Raw genomic sequence first — 23,477 nt, 5'->3', positions numbered from 1 at the left:
GTAACGACATGGTAGAATGCAGTTAATCCTTTACGTTACCCACTTTTATGTTAAATATGCTGGTTTCAGTATCAGAAACACTTCCTTTAGCTATAGATTGCATTGTAGCAAGGAGCAGATAAATCGGCACTAGATGTGAGATTGGCAGGTCAGGGGCCTCAAGTGCAGGCAGCTGTGCCTCCAGAAAGCAGAAGTATTGTAGAACCAAAGAGTAGAAAACTCCAGGCACCAGTTGCTTTGCAAGTCACCTATTTATTTGCTCCCCAACACCCCTGTAATCCGCTGCCTCTGAAGAAGCAGGTTCTCTGCGAAATGGCTGTAAGGCCAGGATTTATTGCTTGTATGTTTTGAAGGTGTTGGGGAGCAAATAAATAGGTGACTTGCAAAGCAACTGGTGCCCGGAGTTTTCTACTCTTTGGTTCTACAGCTATAGATTGCAGTTTATTGGAGTGTAGCCCCACCCTCCCACTGAAGCTCAGCCTAGGCCAGGGCTGGGCAGCGCCTGTTGCCATGGAGACATGTCGTGGGAATTAGCGATCAAGGCAAGTTTCAAATCTCCCACCGCCTGCAGCTCTGCAAGGAAGGGGGAGGGGCGGCCTGTGGGCCTTAGTTTGACCAGCACTGACTAAATAATTTATAAATGAATATCGGAAAAAAACAAGCAATTGTATGTTATTGTGGTTACAGTTCCTGTTTAAAGAGACACTGAAGCGAAAAAAAAATTATGATATTATGATTTGTATATGTAGTACAGATAAGAAATAAAACATTAAGATCAGATACATCAGTCTAATTGTTTCCAGTACAGGAAGAGTTAAGAAACTCCAATTGTTATCTCTATGCAAAAAAGCCATTAAAGAGAATCTGTATTGTTAAAATCGCACAAAAGTAAACATACCAGTGCGTTAGGGGACATCTCCTATTACCCTCTGTCACAATTTCGCCGCTCCCCGCCGCATTAAAAGTGGTTAAAAACAGTTTTAAAAAGTTTGTTTATAAACAAACAAAATGGCCACCAAAACAGGAAGTAGGTTGATGTACATTATGTCCACACATAGAAAATACATCCATACACAAGCAGGCTGTATACAGCCTTCCTTTTGAATCTCAAGAGATCATTTGTGTCTTTCTTTCCCCCCTGAGGGGGGAGTGCATAGCAGAACCACAACACTGAAGAACTTGGCAGCCTTCCAGACACAGGCTGACAAGTCTGACAGGGGAAAGATACATTGATTTATTACAGAGACTGTGATAGTACAAAGTGCTGCAGTAAGCCAGAACACATTAGAATAGCTTTTGGAACTTGTAGGATGATAAAAAACAGGATGCAATTTTTGTTACGGAGTCTCTTTAAGCTCTATGACTTTCAAAGTCGTGGAGAGGGCTGTTTTCTGACTTTTATTATCTCAACTGTTAGTGAACAAATTTCTTTTTCTCTGCCAGAGGAGAGGTCATTAGTTCACAGACTGCTCTGAAAGAATCATTTTGAATGCTGAGTGTTGTGTAATCTGCACATATTATAGAATGAAGCAATGTTATAAAAAAACACTATATACCTGAAAATAAAAATATGAGAATATATTCTTTGCTGCTAATCTTCTAGTAATTATCCGTACTACACAACCAATTCATTAGATCATATATATTTTTTCGCTTCAGTGTCTCTTTAAGGGAAGATAAGAAAAAAATAAAAATAAGACACCACACACCACAGAGTTACACATACCTTTAAATGCTTCAGTCGCACCAGGAGCGTGATTTTTATCCGGGTGAAATTTCAATGCTAGCTTTCGATAGGATTTCTTCAGGTCATCTTCAGTGGCCTCTCTGGTTACTCCCAGGATTTCATAATAGTCTTTACATTGTTTTACCCTATTTAGAAAAGGAGATAGTATTAGTACAGTAACTATAAGACACAATACTAGACCATTTTGTATGTTTGAATGACATTTTCAACTTCAGTCTGCAGCAGCTATGATTTTTTTTCAGGAAATGCTGGAAACCATGATCAAAGCTCACAGCATAGTGCTGAAGATACACATAATTCAATTTTACCGGTTTGTCTCAAAGGTCTGAAATGTATTATATCCCCCCTTCACCCCTATAGTTTGAGACTTGACGACTGGTTAGGAAGACATAAAACAGTTCAGGCTTGGCAAGTGTGCATTAAGAAAGCTTCAATTGTCACATCGCAGTCCCACCAATTCAACTGGGTGCAACTACGGTCAGTTTGCCAGAATACAGGCAAATGTATCGTCAATTCAAAGAAAAGACTGACACCCATAAAAGACTATTCACCGGCTTCTCTTTTCATCCAGTATCCAAAGCAAAAGCTTTGGATACTGAATTAAACAATACATAGTGCAAAAGGGCAACTAACATAACACTCAAAAGGTATTAAGTTCCTGACATTGCACCTGCACATACATACATACATACATGCATGCATACATATTGGATAAATGCAGTCCATGAGACTATTCAAAGATAACTACTCATTTATATTTTTAACGGGTTTTAACCTAATTTTATCCATACCTGGGCGCCTCTTTACCCCTGTTGTGTACTTGGCCAGAGCGGTTTGGGGCCAGGTGTCTGTTGCCATGGAACTTGTACCATACCTCTCGAGTGTTCTGTTAATTGTCTATATGCCCTATGTATTGTCACTAACTTTCGTTTTGGATACTGGATGATTAAAAAAAAAAAAAAAAAAAAAAAAAAAGGTACCAGTGAACAGTTTCGTGAGTGCCAGTCTGTGCTTTGAGTTCAAGATAGGCTCAATACAGATGGTACAAAAATTGTGCAGAATCATCAACTCTCAGGAAGATAGGGACATATTGCAGCAGGATCTGGATAGGATGGCTATATGAGCACATGAATGGCAGATGAAATTCAATGCTAAAAAAATGTAAATTCATGCATTTTGGTCGTAGCAATGGTCTAGCACCATACAAAATAAACAGGATACATTTGGGGCCATCAAACTTGGAGAAGGACTTAGAACTCATCGACAAGTTAAATCGCATTCAATGCCAAGCCGCTGCATCTAAAGAAAATAAAATTTTGGGATGCATTAAAAGGAAAATAAAAAACTTGAGATGCTAGCATAATATTGCCCCGATTTAACTCTCTAGTAAGCCCACATCTGGAATATGGAATTCAGTCCTGGGTACCACATTACAGGAAAGACATTGTAGTTTTACAGCAGGTGCAGAGACAAGCAACAAAAGTGATACGAGGGATAGAAGGTCTGTCTTACCAAGAAAGGTTAGATAAAATGGCCTTATTTAGCCTGGAGAAAAAGACGCCTAAAGGTGCGTACACACGTCAGATAAAAGTCTTTGGAAAATGAAAGATCACAGACCAATTTTACCCCATTTCATGTAGTATGAGAGCCATACCTTCACAGTCTATTCTATGGACCTGAACTCCCCATCAGATAAAAATCTTTGCAAGATGCTGCACACAAAGATGCTGTACACATGCAACAGATCAGTATCTGCAAAAGATCTGTTCCTGCAAAATGCATTCATAGTCTATATCTGCAGATCCCATACACACCTTGTTTAATGGACATTCATCTGCAGATCAGACAATTATCTAATTACCATGTATAAATATGTCACAGAGCAATGTGAAAGCTTGGCGGATGAGCTTTTTGTCCCTAGGCCTTCAAAGGACTAGGGAGACATGATCAGCTCATGGAGGAAAAACGTTTTAGCCATTTATTTAGGAAAGGGTCCTTTACAGTAAGAGTGATTAAAATGTGGAATGTATTGCCGCAGAAAGTAGTTATGGAAAATCTATATCTGCATTTAAGGGGGGGGGCGCGCTAGATGCTTTCCTTGCATTGACAGACATCTATGGCTATAATTACAGTACTAGGTAATATCCGGTGGTGTTGATCCAGAGATTTTATCCGATTACCACCTGGCATTTTTTTCCATTTTGAAGCTAATTGGACCATGCCTTGTAAGGGTTTTTGCCTTCCTCTGGATCAACAGGGATATGTGAAGGTGCAGGCTGGTGGCGTACTTTATTTTCTGGTTCAACTTGATAGACGTACGTCTTTTTTTCCCCGACCCAAATAACTATGTAACTATGTAGCATTGATGAATGATACTTGCCAAACGTACTATTGGTGGTAAAACATGACAACAGGTCTACAAACTTATCCTCTTCAATCCCATAACGTGTGTTTCAAAAAAGTTCCAAACAATAGAGATGAACAAATAAGAGAGTTGCAAGGGTGTTTAGCTGCCTAGAATATTACTGTTACATGCTGATAATCAGGAGTAGAAAAAAAAAAAAAAAGTTTGTTATTTGAACTTCTAATGCTCTCATTGCAAATTGTGATTATTAGGGCCATCTCCTCTGCCTACAGTGTATCTCAGTCAAATACAAGTGGAGAAGAGGCACCCAATATAAATATATATTTAAAGGATAACTGTAGCAAGAGGGCTATGGAAGCTGCCATATTAATTTCCTTGTATATACTAGTTGCCTGGCAGCCCTGCTGATCTATTTGGCTGCAATAGTGTCTAAATAACACCAGAAAGAAGCATGCAGCTAATCTTGTCAGATCTGACAATGTCAGAAACACCTGATCTGCTGCATGCTTGTTCAGGGTCTATGGATACAAGTATTAGAGGCAGAGGATCAGCAAGAGAGCCAAGCAACTGGTATTGCTTAAAAGGAAATAAATATGGCAGCTTCCATAGCCCTCTTGTTACAGCGGTCCTTTAATTTATATTGGGTGCCTCTTACCCCCTTGTGCTTCATACTCTCTGGAAAGACCCTGGTCCACAGCCTGCCCCCATGCAGCTGGTTCCAGAAGTAACCTTTTTCAGAGAGCGACCACAGTTTGAATCACCTGAGAACACCCATGTGGAGACTGGTTAATCTCTGCCTGCATATTTGCTATAACCCTCTTTTAGGGGTACAGCTCCATCTAAAGCACTTTCCCTTTTCTGTGATGGACTGCACCATTTGGGCTTCTGTTGTCTCTGGGATTTTTTTTTGAAGATGCATCGCCATCTTCCTCTAACCTGGTCTTATCAGATGTTTAATCTGCTTTACAAGCAAGTAAATTATTGATGTGCATGCTTGCAACATTTCCTGACCGGAAAAAAATAAAAAAAGCTGAGTCTTACATATGATACAGGCTATAGTTTGCTGTAGACATGATATGATTATCAGCATTTGTACAAGGATTAGGCAATACTCTTCTGTTTGCCAGACAGAAACAAAAAACCCACTCTGCTAGCCAGCCAAAAAGGATCGCGGGAGGCTTTGGGGGAAGCCAACACTGGATTTCCTGCAGCTACAGGGATGGGGAAGCCTCATTGGGACCCCCCATGGGACATTTTTTTCTGGAATAAAATGATACTGAGCTTTTTTTAAAACAAAATTTGCACTTACTTCCTCCAGCCCCCTGTAGCCTGCGAGGTCCTCCAGCATCCTCCTGGCTCCTCTCCCTGTCCCGCTGGCGGCTTCGTTAATTGCCAACTTCGGCCTGAAGATGTCAGTAAGAGTCCCCGTCGTACACATTACGTGTCACGCCGGGGAATGAACCACGCATGAGCAGGACTCACACCGGCGTGATGACATGTGACGTGCGTGGCGGGGATTCGTACTGGCGGTTTCAGGCCAATTAACGGAGCAGTCAGCGGGACCAGGAGAGGAAACCATAAGGACGGGGGGGGGGGGGGGGGCTTGCGGGCTACAGGGGGCTGGATCAAGCCCCAGGTAAGTGCAAATGTTGTGTTTAAAAGCAACTCAGTATGACTTTAAACAAGGTGGATATGACAAAACATGCAAACAAAACAAAATGATTAAAATATATCCAAATGTGAATATTGTTAACTAGGGAGGCTTTCTGGATTTATCAGTTAGGGGCACAATCCCCTGGTGGTCTCAATGGGATTTTAAGGTCAACTGTAGCAAGAGGGATATGGAGGCTGTCATATTTATTTCCTTTGAAGCAATACCAGTTGCCTGGCTGTCCTGCTGAGTCTCTGTCTCTAATACTTTTAGCAATAAGCCCTGAACAAGCATGCAGCAGATCAGGTGTTTTGACATTGGCCTCAATTCACTAAGCTTATCTCCTGTCTTTAATAACATTTCTAGAGTTGTTACCACGGTGATAAGGCATGTAGTATTCAGGCAACATTTTACCTCACCTAAACCTAAAGTTATCTCTTCTGTCTTTAAGTTAACTCTCCAATCCTTAAAATAACTCCAGAGTTAAAGACAGGCTGTTAATTAACTGCGTGTGAAATTAACTACAGGAGGAGGTAAGTTAACTACAGGAGGAGGTAAGTTAACTACAGGAGGAGGTAAGTTATCTACAGGAGGAGGTAAGTTATCTACAGGAGGAGGTAAGTTATCTACAGGAGGAGGTAAGTTATCTACAGGAGGAGGTAAGTTAACTACAGGAGGAGGTAAGTTAACTACAGGAGGAGGTAAGTTAACTACAGGAGGAGGTTAACTACAGGAGGAGGTTAACTACAGGAGGAGGTTAACTACAGGAGGAGGTTAACTACAGGAGGAGGTTAACTACAGGAGGAGGTAACATAAGGAATGAAGAGATAAGATAACTCCCTCACTGTGTGGAGGTAAGTTTTCTCTTGCCTTATCTCCAGCATGATCTTAGTGAATTGAGGCCATTGTCAGATCTGACAAGATTAGCGGCTTGTTTGTTTCAGATGTGATTCAGACACTACTGCTGCCAAATAGATCAGCAGGGCTGCCAGGCAACTGGTATTGTTTAAAAAGAAAAGAAATATGGCAGCCTCCATATACTTCTCACTTCAGTTGTCCTTTAAATTTACAAAATAAAGTTTGAATGTGTCTTATGCATTTTAACTACCTGGGGACCGCCTAAAGCCTATGGGCATGGCCACGGCAGCAGCCCCAGGAGCGCTTACGCCAATTGGCGTCAAGTCCCGGGGCTGCAGTTTCCCAGGGAATGGCTGATCGCGGCTAGCGGGCTGTTTGTAAACGAAAGGGGGAAGAAATACCCTTTGTTCGGCGATCCCCGGCCTCTGGCTGATGCCTATGAGCGGCGGAACAGGACGGATCGCCATCTTGTTCCATAAAGATCACGGAGGGGAGGAGGGAAGGGGGAAGTTGGTTTGTGAGGGGAATGTTGCCACCCACCTGGGTGTGACTCGCATGCATTTCCTGAACCAGTGTGGACTGTTAGCATGCTGTAAGTAAGGACCAGAACAGATCCAAAAACAGGTCAGCTAAACTCGGTGTTGATCCTTGTTTAATAAAATAAAATAGCGCTTTAAGGCCTGGCACAAATTTTACTTTGCTTTGGATCTACAGGTTACAGTAGCATACCGGTTATTATGCACTGCTCATACCATAGGGCTGATTTACAAGGCTTTTCTGTTTAATTACTCCACAATTTCTCTCTCCTTCACCACTTCTGTTAACGGAGCTCCACCTTCAGTCTCCCAGCAGCAATCGCCGATGGGAGACTGTTAGATGGCGAAACCGCCATCTTTTATTGCTGTACAGCGCAGCGTTCTAAGGCAGCGCTGTCCCCCTGGGAGGCACCACAGCAATCCTCTGTCATAGGCTGAAGCCTATGACAGCCGATCGCACTGATTGGCTGGCGGGAAAGGGAGTGGGGAATAGAAAAAAAAAAAAATAATAATAATAATAAACCATTTTATTGAAAAAAAGATTTACAAAAAACACCTGGTTTGAGTGATCAGACCCCACCAACAGAGATTTCTGTTAGTGGGGAGAAGAGGGGGGGAAATAACTTGTGTGCAGAGTTGTGCAGCCCTGCAGCGAGGCATTAAAGCTGCAGTGGCCCATTTAGAGAAAAATGGCCTGGTCTTTAGGGGGGTTTAACACTGTGGTCCTCAAGTGGTTAAAGGGCAACTGACGTGAGAAGTATATGGAGGCTTCCATATTTATTTCCTATTAAACAGTAAGTTTTCTGGCAGCCCACCTGATCTATTTGGCTGCAGAAGTGTCTGGATAACACCAGAAACAAGCGTGGAGCTAATATTGTCAGATCTGACGATGTCAGAAACACCTGATCTGCCGCATGCTTGTTTGGGATCTGTGGCTAAAAGTATTAGGGGCAGAGGATCAGCAGGATGCTGGTATTGTTTAAAGGGAAATAAATATGTCAGCCTCCATATCCCTCTCACTACAGTTGCCCTTTAAGGGCTCAGACACTGCATTACTGGGGGGACAGGGGCTGGGTGTTTCCGTTGTGTTTGTCATTTGCGATTATCCTACGCCATTACAGCCGTGCACCATGATTGAGCATGGACTGCTGCAATCTTTAACCCTACTGGCATGCACAAGCCTGAACAGAGGACATGTTCATGCACCTCCTAAGATGTATGAATACAATGTGAGACAGCTAAGCTAGAGATGTCAATCTTGGCAGTGAGGCGGGGTTAGAGAAAAAGACAGGCAAGTGCCCCCTTCCCTGCTCTCTTCTAAACCATATCACTATAGATGTCCCACAGGTAAAATAAACAAACAAAAACACTATACATGTGTATATGTGAATAAATACTGTCTGTGTGTTCCAAAAGTGCATATTTAGCATCCAATAAAGCAAGTGTAGGGAGAAAAGAGTGTTACTACAGGTATTGGCCCTTCAGTCACCTTTTCACAGCATCAACCTGGTCTGGTGTGTAGCTCTTTCCAGTGTCTCCAACAGGTTCCCCATTGGCAGCTGGGGTGGATTCGGCAGCATGTTTCCGGTGACGAGGATTTGAAGGCTCTGTGGTTTCAGACTGGCCATTGGACTCGCTATTTTTTGTGAGGGATTGAATGAGCTCTACAAGAGGAAGAAAAAAAACAAAACACAAAAACATACAAAAAGTTAGTACATCACGTCGTCTAAGACTTACTAAGTTATAACTGGTGAATTCCATGACGGAATCAGTTTTGTGTATTCCATACAAAAAAAAAAAAAAAACAGAACGTCTGCAAATTTGGCAGTTATGTCCCAATCCATAGATATTTAAGGATCACTAACATCATAGAAAGAAAAAAAAAATGCAAAATTTTAAATACACACACGTAAATTTTTCCCTGACAGACCAATAGATTTTGGACTATTCCATCGCCTCATGGAAGCACTGCTCCCTGGAAAGGATCTATATAAAGATGCTGCCCAGCCTTCCTATTCAATTGGTAGTGTGGTAGGGGAGTCGTAGCACCCTGCAAGAAAAAAGTACAGGAGTCAAAAGCAGAAGCCCAGTATTGCAGTAGTGCAATAAAGAAAGGGAATAGTAATGTATCAAATGTACTACTCACAAAAGGAGGGTTGCAAGGGGCAACCGACCGCAAGAAGCAGGTGGAGACCATAAACCCGACTGCACTCGGGGTAGTTTTAGCCAGGACTTGGATGTGGTCACTCTCTTTAGTAAAAACGGGGACAGGTGTCCACCGTGGTAGAGACCACTGGTGGTCTGTCACCACCCCTCAGACATGGAATGTACGGGGGTATACTAAGCACAATTGGGGGAAAGAGGCGCCCTGGTTTGATAAAAGTGTCTAAATACAGCTTAAAAATGAAAAGTAAAACAAGGTAGCCTTCCCTCAACGACAATCTATTGTAATTTTACTAAATATCTTTTATTAAGCACAGGCTATGTGCTTAATAAAAGGTGTTTTTAGACGCTTTTTTATCAAACAATTTCTCCCAATTGTTCCTATTCAATTGCACACTACTTTTGCAGTTGGACTGAGCTACTACCTTTAGTAAGTGCTTTTGTAAATAAACACCTGTGAATCCCCATGAGGAGATCGACTAATCCAAAAACCTGTCAGATTTTCTTTACCTACTACTGTAGGCTGAGCTTATACATTCAATTTTGATTGGGCCATTTTACCATCTGCCTATTGTAGGGAGGGCCTGGTATAAACGAAGCTGGCACCATCTAATGATGATATGCTTATAGCTCTTTAGTTAGGCGGATAAATAATGCATAACAGGGACGTTTTGGCGCATGCTGGTATAGTCTGCCTTTTCAAGCTATGCATGGCTTGAAAAAGCAGACTATACCAACATGTGCCGAAAACGTCACCATTATGAATTGTTTATCCGCCTAAAGAGCAGTAAGCATATCAGATTGTGCCAGCTAGGGTTGCCGCAATATACTGGTATGACGGTATACCGCGGTTTAATCATACCATACACAAACTTGTTTTACCAGTTTAGAGGGGGAGGGCGATGAAGCGGCCGGGAATGCGATGCAGTGGCTGGAGTACGAACAGCAGCGGGGTGAAAGAAATACTCACTTGCTGACGGATCCTGCACGCGTGTACTACCTCCTTCCTGTTCTTGCGTTCCATCTCCCTGAAACAGCGCCCCCTGGGAGCAGTTACAAGGAGATTGAACACAATGACAGGAAGAAGAAAGAAGTACACACGCAAACAGATCCCCGGCAAGTGAGTATTTGTTTACCCCTGCTGCTGCGTCCCCCCCACCTGGCTCTCTATACTGCCTGCACTTATCCTGGCTACACATATCCCTGGCTACCTATGCTGCGGCCACCTGTTACTGGCTACCCCTATTCCAGGCTACATATGCTGCATTAACTATTACTGGATACACATATTCCTGGCTACCCATGCTGCGGCCACCTATTACTGGCTACCTATGCAGCGGCCACCTGTTACTGGCTACACCTATCCCTGGCTACCTATACTGCAGCCAGCTATTACTGGATACACCTATTCCTGGCTACCTATACTGTGGCCACCTATTATTGGCTGCACCTATTCCTGGCTACCTATACTGCGGCCACCTATTATTGGCTGCACCTATTCCTGGCTACTTATACCTAACTAGCTATACTGGAGGCACCTATACCTGGCTACCATACAGGGGTGTGTTGGAGTGGAGCTCTGTTAAAACAGAGCCAGATATTTGGGCGCAGCCAGTGCTGCCATAGGCCGTAATAGGAATTACGGCTATGGTGGCTCTCAGTGAGTAATGTGGGCGCCGTCAAAAGACAGAGTACAAATTACTATAAAAACACTAATTCGGCCACAAGCAATAGCTTGAAGCAGAATTACATTTTTCACCACTATCCATGGTAACCTGGAGGGGGAAAAGTATTTAACGTCGCCAGGACTTTTGTAGGAGCAGCTTTACCCTGCACCCAAATCTTCCGGCGGCTTAAGCATATGTATGCTGAGAGAGTGGGGATACATTATTTATTGTAAGGGGTGACTGGGTCTAAATTGCATAATACCGCATACCGTTATTCCATCATACCGTGTTTTTTTTGTTTTTTTTTAAAGAGTTATACCGTGGTGTGTGTGTGTGGTGTGGTGTGTGTGATCAAATTAGAACTAGTGATTAGAATCAGAATCAGCTTTATTCGCCAAGTATGCCAGAGACATACCCGGAATTGTTTTTGGAGCACATGGCATAGCATTTATACATACATACATACATACATACATACATAAGGCCTACTTTTGTGTGGTGTAGAGTGGGCAACATAAACATGAACATAGACGTGAACATAGTGGGAGGCATTCAAGTCTATCAGTCGGGGGTTATATAAAACATAAGCTGTCATGTAGGTTTCGAGTTCAGTTGGAGTACTGCTTGGGGGAAGAAGGTACTCCAGTGTCAATTGGCGTAAGAAGAATAACCTCTGCTGTGCCTTTTTCTGGGTTATGGTGGCGTTCTGCCCCCATTTTAGGTCCTTAGTGATGGTAGTGCCGAGGAACCGAACGCAGGGAACCCTAGGGACTTCGGTATCCCTAATGAGAATTGGACGGAGAGGGGGTGGGCGTCTCCTGAAGTCTACAACCAGTTTGACTGTCTTTGCTGCATTGAGGACTAAATTGTTGGCCGTGCACCAGTTGCAGATCCGGTCGACCCCACTGCGGTAGGCATCCTCATTGTTGCCACTGATGAGTCCAATGATTGTGGTGTCGTCCGCAAACTTGATGACCTTGACCGAGTCATCAGTTGAGGTGCATCTGTTGGTGTACAGGGAGAACAGGAGTGGGGACAAGACACACCCTTGCGGAGCACCTATGTTAGTAGTTCTCACCTTGGAGTAGCAGTTGCCTAGCTTGACCCTCTGCGTTCTATTGAAAAGGAAGTCCCCAATCCACCTGCAGAGGAGAGGGGCTACTCCCAGCTGAGCGAGGTTGGCAAGCAGGATGTCAGGGCAGATGGTGTTGAAGGCAGAGCTGAAGTCCAAGAACAGTAGCCTGGCGTAGGAGTTGGGCCTGTCGAGGTGCTCCGTGATGTACGCCAGGCTGATGTTGATGGCATCCTCCACCGACCAGTTTGCCCTGTATGCGAATTGATGTGCGTCAAGGAGGGCATTGGTGGAGTGCTTCAGGTAGGCAAGGACCAGCCATTCAAAGATCTTCTTGATGGTGGGGGTTAGGGCCACTGGTCTGTAGTTGTTGAGGTCAGTGATTCCCGTCTTTTTCGGGACTGGAATAATCGTGGACCTCTTGAAACAGCCGGGGACCTTTCCCTCCGTGAGAGATCTGATGTATAAGGAGGTGAGGACAGGGGCCAGCTGGTCTGCACACGTCTTCAGACAGATCGACGTCACACCACCCGGGCCCGGAGCTTTCCTCTGGTCAAGCTGCGGAGGTGTCGTAGTACTTCATCCTCCCGAACTGCAATCAGTGCGTCACCGCCATCTCCCGGGACAGGTAGAGGGGAGTGCTCCCCATTTTCCGTAGCCGTTGTCTTGCCAGGCTGCTTGGGTAGTTTTTCGAACCTGCAATAGAACTCGTTGAGTTCGTCAGCCAGTTTAGTGCTGGGGGCTGCTTACTGGTGCGGGGGCTTGAGGTTCGTAGCTGCCCTCAGTCTTTTCCATACCTCTCGTGAATTGTTGGACTGGAGGCTCAGGCACAGCTTGTCCGAGAAGGCCCTCTTTGCGTTTTTTAGTTCCCGATTTAAGGCATTTCTGGCAGCTCAGTTAAGTGCCTGTAATCTCTTACTAAACAAATGAATGGGTTAATAATTTAACACGTGGTCTGATGTCTCAAGATTAGAGGACCCAGCTTAAGTGCAACTTGCACATAAACTGACAGGAAAATTATTACTTTCACTTGCAAATGTGTACAAAGTGCATGCATGCTAAAAATAAAAATTGACATGCTTCGGTAACAAAAATAAAATTATTCCTAGTTGACAAATTCTACCAACTGTAGACATTCTGCAAATCCTTCCTACATCCTTTATATAAGAGTGATATACTCAAGGCATCCTCCCCATATTATACACCAGTTGCTTTCTAATTGCAGGACCCAATGAGCTGCATGGATCCATATCAGCAGCCTCTGGGTGAATGTGTGGCAATGTCATGGTGAATCAATGTAATGTAATCAATGCAGCAGCAGTCTGTGTTTTTTCAAAACGGGATGCTAACCAGATGATAGCATGGAAAAAATTCAACATGGTCAAAAAAAGTTTCTGGAAAATATATTAGTGGTTAATTCAGTGACGTGATAATTGTCAGCAGTGAAAGACAGACTGAACAGTTGGCCAGATGTGCTCACAATTCTGAATCACCGAAGTATGGTGCCCAAAGATCAGACAAGGTTATTTGGAAGGTGATGCGCTCTTGGCGCATCACCTTCTGCTCTCCATGGCTAACCTGAGCTTTAGTTTGTGGAATTCCTTGCCCATATCTAAAACTCCCTTCATATTTAATAAGAATTCCTTTTTTTGTATAGCGCTTTTCTCCTGTCGGACTCAAAGCGCTTGCGAGGCAACCACTAGAGCGCACTCAGTAGGTTTATGGTTTGAGCTGGGCTTCTTACTTCCTGTGAAGGGAAATATTAAGCTACAGCACAAAATAACTGAAATTCTAGAGAAAGGTGTGCTTTCAATCTTGTGGCACATTATGAAGAAGGCCCTTTTGCACTTCTGTATCAAAATAGTTTTGTGCACAAAGCAGGGGCCATATAGTCATCATTGCTGAATCACAAGAACTGAACTTGATTGCACAAAGCAAAGACCTAAATCTAACTGAACTTCCTAAGGATGAATATGAATACCTACTAAAAGCCAAGCTCTGCATAAATGCTTAAGGTCAGTAATTTTGTACCTGAATAGGGAAACCTTCAATCGAAAAATCTAGAAGAAAGCCATGTTAAAAAAGAGGTGGTTTATGGAAGTTCCACTCCCGAACTAGTATCTATACCCATTTTGTGCAATCAAGCTAAATGAGTTCACGTCTATGCAGTGCAGCAATAGGGAGTTGGCTTCCAATGTTCCCTTAAAGCTTGTGGAAGGTTTTTGGTATTCAGTTGAGTTAAGGCTCATACACACCTACCAACAATCTGTCCAACTATCTTCCAAACTTGACTGTTGAAAGATATACGGGTATGTGTATAGCTGGCAAACAACCAGATGACCAACTGATAACAGGTTGCTTGCCAGATCCAATCGGAGGATCAAGCTGACCAACTATCATGCAGGTTGGAATGTGTGTACAAGTCTTTTGAACAACTTTGTGGTTTCTGAATGCAGACATGTTGTGCAGTTTGTCCTTTAGCTTGCACTCATAGTATTTAAGAGAGTTGGTTGGCGTGTGTACGTACTTGTCAGGTAAACTACATGTTGTACGGTTGGTTATGTTGTGCATTAAGTTGGACGTGTGTATGAGCCTCTAGATTAGTGCCAGTCACAAATGCATGTGTGTTTACACACATCCCAGGTCAATAATGCTGGGAATACAAGTTTCGTTTTTGCCTTCGTTTCGATTGTGCCTTTTGTCCTTTTTGATCCCGAAATAATCGATCGTACGGTTAATATCACCACCCACGGTTTCGTTTTTTTTTTTTTCGATTCTGATGGTTTCGTTTTTCCAATAATCGAAGGCTGCAAAGAAACAAAACGTAGTACAGGGACGGACGGCATAAACGAATATATAATCGATCTGAACAGCCATCAAGCCTACCAATGGCTCGATTAGATGGATAAAGAGAGATAATATCAAACATGTTCGATCACTAGTCGTTCGTTTTTGGGGTCTATTAATCGAAACTATAATGAGATTATGACTATTTTCACATACGTTTTCAACACTCGATTCGTTTACCGAACGAATCGAAAGCTAAAACGAAGGCAAAAACGAAACGTGTATTCCCAGCATAACAGCACCCGACAATGCTTTTATGTGGTTTAGGCTGACACTACTCCTCTGTCCAGTTATTCCCAAAGGAGGGGATGTGGTGTGGAGGAAGCATGGCCTACATTGCTAGGCTTCTGGGAGTGCTGAACCGATTTGTTTCAGTTGAAGAAGCGAACCAGATGTTTCCATCAGTTGAAGATTATAGGACCAGACTTTTTAAATAATTACTGTAATCACTGATGTCCAGAACATAGTGGGAGGAATGGTGATATCAAGTATATTCTTGGAATTTGAAATGAATACAGGAAATTACTCAACCAGAGGATACACTATAGAATATTATGATTTTATATCCAACATACAGCAGCACAGCTAAATGAAGTGCAGTAACAGTCAAACACTACCACAGCATGATGTAACAGTAAGCAACTCGTTACCCACAGAGGGAAACCACTCAGATGCTTTCACGCTAATGAATAAAAAAAAAAAAAAAAAAAAAACACTGTATAAAAAGGTGACAAAGTAGTCCTAAAATAATACACACTCTCCCACATCTGCTGCTTGTTTACTAAACATATTAAGTGTAAATAGGTGATAATCAGAAATAGCTTCTATAATTACCCACAATTATAAAACACACGGACAGACTGCAAAGCTAGGCACTAATTGTGTGTCACAGAGGAGCCATTGCTTCTTTACATAAAAGGTCTAATGCTACGTACACACATGCGAAAACGATCGTTCGTTGAGAACGACGAACGAACTTTTAATTGATGAAAGAACGACCTAAGTAAAGATAGTTTTAAAAGGTGTGTAACGATCTGATCGTTAGAACGAACGTTACATCACGTAAAGCAACTATTGCGCCTGCGCATAAAAATGAGAAGTTTCACAGAGAAATAGTGAAATGCGCATGTCAAGCCTAGTACGAATGACCGTTTCCAACGATGTACTACTTTTGCAAACGATCGTCGTTGGTTAAAATCCGCCGAGACAGAACTTTCTTTTGTAGCGATTTGGCTCATTTGTCGTTGGCCTTAATAGTCGGTGGTTCGTTTTTTGTAACGATCGTCGTTGGTAAAGATCGGGGAACGATCGTTACAAACGACTATAGTCGCGTGTGTACACACCTTATCTTGTATAGCAGAGTGTTCCTTTTAGGGCAGTGTTCCCCAACCCTGTCCTCAGGGCCCACCAAGAGTGCATGTTTTGTAGAAATCCAGAGGTAGTCAGCTCTGCTGAGACACTAATTACCCCACCTGTGAAGGTTTGTGGTTTCCTGCAAAACATGTACTGTTGGTGGGCCTTGAGTACAGGGTTGGGAGTACAGGATTGCAGCCCAATCAACCTTCCGATTCAAAAATTTTAAAGAAAATCTGTGCCACAACATGGCCACTCGATCAATGTTTTGAGCAATCAAGAATGATGGATAACCTCGGACTCAAGGGCTCAATCGGGTGCACGACAGTAACGGCGTTCCAAAACACGATGCCCAACGGGCTCCCAGCCAGTAATCGAACAAAGAAATAAATATGGCAGCCTCCATATTATTCTCACAACAGTTGTCCTTTAAGACCTCCAGGAGAAAAGCACAATATAAATGTTTGATCACAATGATCGAATCTGCCAGAGATCAATGCTGCAATGTGGCTGCATGATCATATTTTTGATCGATTTCCAGCTGAATTCAATCTGGATTGCTGGAAAGATCTTGCTCAAAAGGGTGCGGTCAGGTATGCAGCAGTAGCAGTGTCCGTTTTCCACCCATTTAAAATGTGTGGTCCCCCAGACCTATGCCCAGTGTTGCAACAGAGCTCTTATTCAACTGTCCAGTGGTGGGCTCCTCCTGCGTCTTCTCTCCATCGCCATCGGGTGCCTGTACCGTGGCCTGGTGGCATGTAGGCAGTCACGCCCGCCACACTGGATCACAGGGTACAGGCGTCCCGGCAGCGATGCAGAGAGGACTCGGGGAACTTTTTTGCTCTGCGAATTGAATTTCTGCATTATGTCTACTTTTCACGTACTCGATTTCTACTTTTTTGTGCTTTTACGAATGAAGACCGATACTGTTCCTATAAACCCCATTGTTCTTGGACTTTGTGTATATTTGAATATATGGTTGGGGTGGAACTTCAACTAGATTTTATGTAGGCTATTTTGCACAGGGTGAACATGCCAGGGGACAGGTGAGCTTAAGCTACACTGCAACACTCACCACAGGCCCAGGGATGAACACATCACAAGGGGGAGACCTAGGGGGCCTGGCAGGCAGAGGCTGCTTAACAGATTTCAAATACATTTTATTTTGAAATATATTGGAAACCTGTGTGCAGTGCACTGGCAGCAATAGATCCCTCTCTGACCAGATTCAATCAGAGAAGGATCTATCTGGAGCTCATCTGCCAGTGTATTGGTACTTAATTGTTAGTTCCGGGAGTTTAACAACACCTGATCAATTTCTGATAAAAGCATACACAACATACACCAACAAATTCGGGTCACAGATCCAGAAAACCTCTCAGTGCAGAATGCCCACACTGATACACTGTGGGAAGCATGGCCAAGAGAACATATCTGAAAGCTCTTTTTCAGATATGTTCACAGGGTCCATTCACGGAAACAGCAGGAGCATGAAGGTGATGGAAAGCCTCTGGATTATGCAAAGGCTTCGTTCTACCTAGGTAAGTATCCGTTTCCTTTTTTTAGGCCAGCATCTGGTTCCCTTTAAATATGCTGGCCTCTTAACCTCTCTGGTGGTAAGCTGAGCACGGGCTATGCCGCCGGGAGGCACCGCTCAGGCCCCGCTAGGCCGATTTGCATAATTTTTTTTTGCTACACGCAGCTAGCACTTTGCTAGCTGCGTGTAGCATCCGATCGCCGCCGCTACCCGCCGATCCGCCGTTATTCCTTGCGCCGCGCCCCCCCCCCTCCCAGACCCCGTGCGCTGCCTGGCCAATCAGTGCCAGGCAGCGCTGTGGGGTGGATGGGAGTCCCCTTTGACGTCACGACGTCGATGACGTCATCCCGCCTGCCGCCATGGCGACGGGGGAGGCCCTCCAGGAGATCCCGTTCTTTGAACGGGATCTCCTGATCTCCGATCGCCGGCGGCGATCGGAGGGGCTGGGGGATGCCGCTGAGCAGCGGCTATCATGTACATGAAAAAAAATATTATTTTTTTTTTTTAAAAACACTACTTTGCTGCCCCCTGGCGGATTTTTTTAAACCGCCAGGAGGGTTAAAGGGATCATGAGGTTAGAGAGATATGGAGGCTTACATATTTTAATGTAACTTTTAGCCAATGCAAATTGCGTTACCCTCAGCCTGATCTTCTGCCTCTAAGCGTACACACACCTGTGGTTCATCTCACCCATCAAGACCCGATCCCCTCAGGCTACATTGCTGAACTGGCCAGTACAGACACATCAGCTGTGTAGATGGTGTACTGTACCTAAGCAGGGGCGCTGAGGGGCGACAGAGTGGCGCGTGTGACTTCAGGTCGCAGGCGGGATCTTCAAACAAGCTGGCCGCTGATCAAGTGAGTAGATCCACCGGGCAGATCGCTTGGGGGTCAGAGGCCGCTGTCCACACGCTTGATTGTCAAGTGAGGCAGTCGTTATCGGCTGCCCCAGCCAACTTTAGTCAAGCGGGTGTATAAGCCTAAATACTTTTAGCCATAGACCTTGATTCAAGCCTGCAGATAAGCTGCTGAAATCTGACTGCATTAGTCACATGCTTGCTTTAGGTGTGCGATTCAGATACTACTGACACCAGGAAGATCAGCAGGCCACTAGTATTGTTTACAAGGAAATAAAAATGGCAGCCTCTATTTACCTCAGACTCCCTTTAAGTGTAGACAATAGGAATTCATCTTGTAGGTTCTCACAGTGTTTGTATGTTTTTAGGATGTGAATAGAAACATTTATAAAAATAAATAAATATGGCAGCCTCTACATTCTTCTCACTGTAGCTGTCCTTTAACCACTCTGCGACCACCTAATGCAGGATGGCAGCCTCAGAGTGGCTTCCTCGTTCCTCCAGGACGCAGCAGGGAGCGAGTGCCCGTTCACTGCAGGAGGAATGGGGAGACAGCCGCAAACAACCTGCCAGCGGCGATCAGAGCTGGCAGGTTGTTAGGGGGATAAGAAGCAATTTCCTTTTGTACAGCACTGCGATCTAGTGCAGCACTGTACAGGGGACACCTCTTTTACTGAACTGTCCTCAGGAGAGGCACACAAAATGATCCCTCTCATAGGCTGATGCCTATGAGAGGTGATCACATTGATTGGATCTCGTGGGGGAGAAGAGAATATTTATAAAAAAAAAAAAGTTGCGGCAGCTAGCAGATGTCACCAACAGAAAGCTCTGTTGGTGGCAAGAAAAGGAGGCAAGATTCATTGGCCGAGGGGGCAAAGCTTGTTTAAGACGGTGGTCCTCAAGAGGTTAAGTCCGCCAGGTGAAAAGCACAATATAAAGGTTCTGTGTCTTGGAAGAATTCAGTAGCCAGTTTGTCCAACACTGTAGCCAGGAAATTTAGAAGAGCCAGCACCATCATTAATAAAAACCCATAAGTTAGGCATCAGAAGCATTTTTTAGGCACATCCTTGCTCCTGAGATTTGCCAAGACGTGTAAAATGAAAACCTGCATATAATTTGCCACATTTAAATGACTATTTTCGAAGAGACAATGAGTTGATTCCATCATTTGTCTTGGCCACCTCAACTGCTTGATATTTTTCCACTCTTTAGTAAATGACCTACTGGCTGGTAAAGTCTCAGGAGCCTGATAGCAGCCCCCCCACTCCAAAAAAAATAAAAAAAAATAAAGCTGTCAATGGTACTGGCTCCTCAATTGTGTAAATCTATTAACTATTGGGCAGCACGGTGGCGTAGTGGTTAGCTCTCTCGCCTTGCAGCGCTGGGTCCCTGGTTCGAATCCCAGCCAGGGCACTATCTGCAAAGAGTTTGTATGTTCTCTCCGTGTCTGCGTGGGTTTCCTCCGGGCACTCCGGTTTCCTCCCACATTCCAAAAACATACAGATAAGTTAATTGGCTCCCTCTAAAATTGGCCCTAGCCTACAGTACTTACACTTCATAATATAGACATATGGCAATGGTAGGGATTAGATTGTGAGCTCCTTTGAGGGACAGTTAGTGACAAGATATATATATACACTGAACAGCGCTGCGTAATATGTCGGCGCTATATAAATACTAAATAATAATAATAATAAAAAAAAAAAATCACATACTTGACATCTGGTTACCCATACTGAGCAACTACTTGTTGCGCACTATACAATGGGGTTACCTACACTTAGGTGGTACTTCTGGCATCCTATAATGGAGGACTTTTTGGTGATCAAATACTGTGGGGTATCTAACACTTGGGTCCTCCTGCCTACCTATACTGGTGGATGCAACCGAATACTCAGAGCCCCTCCCTCTGGCTACCTATACTGAGGAGCTGCCTAATACAGGGGGATACAGCTGCCTACCTAAAAGGAAGTGAGTGAGTGAGTGTGTGACACAAAGGAGGCTGCTAGTCTACTTTAGGGGACCCAACAGGAGACCTCAAAGGGAACAGTAATCCAATAACAGCCCAAGCAATGAGATTGGCTGAAAAATGTGGGCGTAGTTTACTACAACCTATCTGAAACCTAAAAGTTGAAGAGCGTGCTGTCCACCCAATCACGTTAGTAAAAAAAAAAAAAAAAAAAATCTCACCTCCCTATGAGGTTCCCTGCTGGGATCCCCAAAATAGACTAGCGCCTAAAAAGTGACTTACGATTATTTTTTATTGTGCAATCAATTTTGCTGTATGGGATCCCAGGACTTTTAGCAACTCCCCTGACTTGGAAAAATTGCAATACACATGGGGAAGCACAATGACAGCACAATTGCAATTACCGATACTCATTTTGTTTATTGAATGCAGTTTTCGGTGGTATTATCGACATTCCTCCCATATCAATTAGCTAACCCTAATCAAACCCCTTAGCATTAAGCCCTTTCCTGATGCCTAATTTTTCAGAAACAAAACAAAATGTAACGCCTAATCCCTTCCTTAAACCTAACCATAACCTACTCCCAATATTAGTCTATGTCATACCCAAACAACAATGCTCCAACCAGTGGTAACCTTCATATATATCTGTTTTCAAAGGGAAATACATATCTAAACGAATCTAAGGAAAACTAGGCATAATATTTACAGTATGACCACCACCATTAATAATGCCAATATCCATGGTATACTGCTACACAAAGAGTGGAGGGGGTCAAGCGAAGGCACACCTGCCGACTATTTTGCTGGCCTTTGCTGTTTCAAGTCTGTTTTTAGGCTGACTGTACCTGCAGCTCCATGGCCGCTGTGTATTGTGGGAGATGTAGTTCCCATCTATGTTTTATATGTACTGTTCTACCAATATTTACATTGCAAGCGCAAGACACCTATATGTAACGATAACAGAAACTTGGAAGCACAGATACTCCGACTACGCTGCAGCCCTAGGCTTTCAATTGAGTACATATTTCCTCAAAGCAAGACGGTGCAGACACAGTGCCCAGCATCCTGCTGCCAGCCTCCATGTTTCCTCCCAGTAGTTTCCTCATACCTCCAAACACACAGCTAACACAACATAGACAACAGCAAAGCCTAAGAATAGCACTACAAGCATGTTAATAGTTGTTTGTGTTTTTGTTAATAACTACAACAATCTAATCAGCATACACCAGCAGCAGTCCATCCTGCATAACAGGATAAGCACTACATCTCCCATAATCCATTGCACAGCAAACCCAAATCACGCATGCGCAGTAGAGCAAAGTGACGCCACAGTTCGCCCGAACCTGCCCCTCCCCCACCTATAGAGCTGCTATCCCACTATTCCGGGTGGGTACCTTTCGCCCGCTGTGTGGGGAACAGCTTCTGGGCCTTCTCCAGGAAGCGTAAAGCCTTGTCCGCGTTCTGCTGCTCGATGGCTTTCAGCGCAATAGCTATACAGCGGAGCGCCTCATCCCGGTTTGATTCCATTGCGGAATCACTGCTTATAGGAACTGGTGGGTGGCGCTCACCATCTACATCATCGAGTGTCTGGCGCTCCTTGATTACGTCGCTTATCTCTCCTTCCCCTTTTCCTCTCGGCTTGCTCAACGTCACGAGTGTTGGTAATATTGTGCGACGGGCTCCCATATTACATGTATCTTCTTAGCTGTTTCTGGACTTTGACATACAGTATATTCAGTTGCTATGTAATACAACTGAACTTCTATGGAATAAAATAATGATACAATCACTTAAAAAGTATGTTTTTTTTATAATGTATACAAAAAGATTACATAGCTCCCAACTGGTAATTGGAACTGGTAATTTTTTTACCACTACCATTCCAGTTTATGATCTGGCATTGTACTATTATCTGCATTGTGTTGTGTATCTTATTGCTATTACCTGTATTGTTGTATCTATGGTCTGTTACCTGTATTGTTCTGTCAACCCTGTTATCATTGTCTGTAAGCCTATTTATTGTACAGCGCTGCGTAATATGTTGGCGCTATATAAATCTAATAAATAATAATAATAACTGTCCCTCTTTTGGAGCCATGCCCTTCTGTCCCTCTTTCCTCCTCATTTGTCCCCTTTTCAGGACTTTGTCCCTTTTTCTATGTAAATAAATATATTTTGCCTCAAAAAAAAAAAAAAGTTTGACTCTAATCTTTATGCCCATCCTTTAAATTGCTATATTACTCATTTTAAACCATTAATATGAAGGAAAATGAACCAGGATAGAAAGGACCAGTGTGGTTTGAATTATAAATCAATGTATTATTCTTATGAAATCTTTGTTATGCGTGCTTAGGGGTGTAACAGGGGCATGATCAGGGGTGTGGCAGGGGCATGGCTTAAGTGTATAGTCCAATGTGTATTGCCAAGGAAGCAGCTCTATTAGGTATAACTGACCTGATTGTTTGCCGGTGCCAGGTCTCAACCGGACTGCTCATACATTTTCAATCAACACCAAAGATAAAAAAAAAAGAGACGGCACACCACTGGCTGCAATAACTTGCTGTATATTCATGGAACAAGGCACCTAGTCCTTACACAGGTGGTTGGCCTATGGCACCAAGTGACGCATTTGTATCAGGCGGGATAGGCCCCAGCCCCCCCCTTCCTGCCGCTCACGTTACCGTATGAGCTGGCAGCCACTTCCTTTATTACAGTCCCTGCCGGCACCCCCTGTGTGCGCTCCTTCATAATCGATGTTCATCATAGTTACCGGCATGCGCAACTGTGAGACGCTCTGCTGTGAAAGAGGAGGATTATGACAGCACGCATGTAGGAGAGGGAGGCCGGCGGAG

At 43.7% G+C, this 23,477-nt stretch overlaps 1 protein-coding gene across 1 annotated transcript in view; it reads right to left on the bottom strand.

The window, feature by feature from the left end:
* The window catches only part of DNAJB12 (DnaJ heat shock protein family (Hsp40) member B12), a 99,548-nt gene extending 77,328 nt beyond the window's left edge, over positions 1-22,220 (bottom strand). Inside the window, exons 1-3 of the mRNA XM_068257706.1 lie at positions 22,020-22,220; positions 8,647-8,821; positions 1,727-1,872 (exon numbers count right to left, since the gene is read on the bottom strand). Of these exons, the coding sequence (XP_068113807.1) occupies positions 1,727-1,872; positions 8,647-8,821; positions 22,020-22,152 (454 nt within the window). The 5' untranslated portion in view covers positions 22,153-22,220. The remainder of the gene's footprint in view (positions 1-1,726; positions 1,873-8,646; positions 8,822-22,019) is intronic.
* Between the last annotated feature and the right edge of the window lie 1,257 nt (positions 22,221-23,477).

This window comes from Hyperolius riggenbachi, chromosome 10 (assembly GCF_040937935.1).
Source record: "Hyperolius riggenbachi isolate aHypRig1 chromosome 10, aHypRig1.pri, whole genome shotgun sequence".
NCBI lineage: Eukaryota > Metazoa > Chordata > Amphibia > Anura > Hyperoliidae > Hyperolius > Hyperolius riggenbachi.
This window is presented reverse-complemented; position numbering and strand designations above follow the sequence as displayed.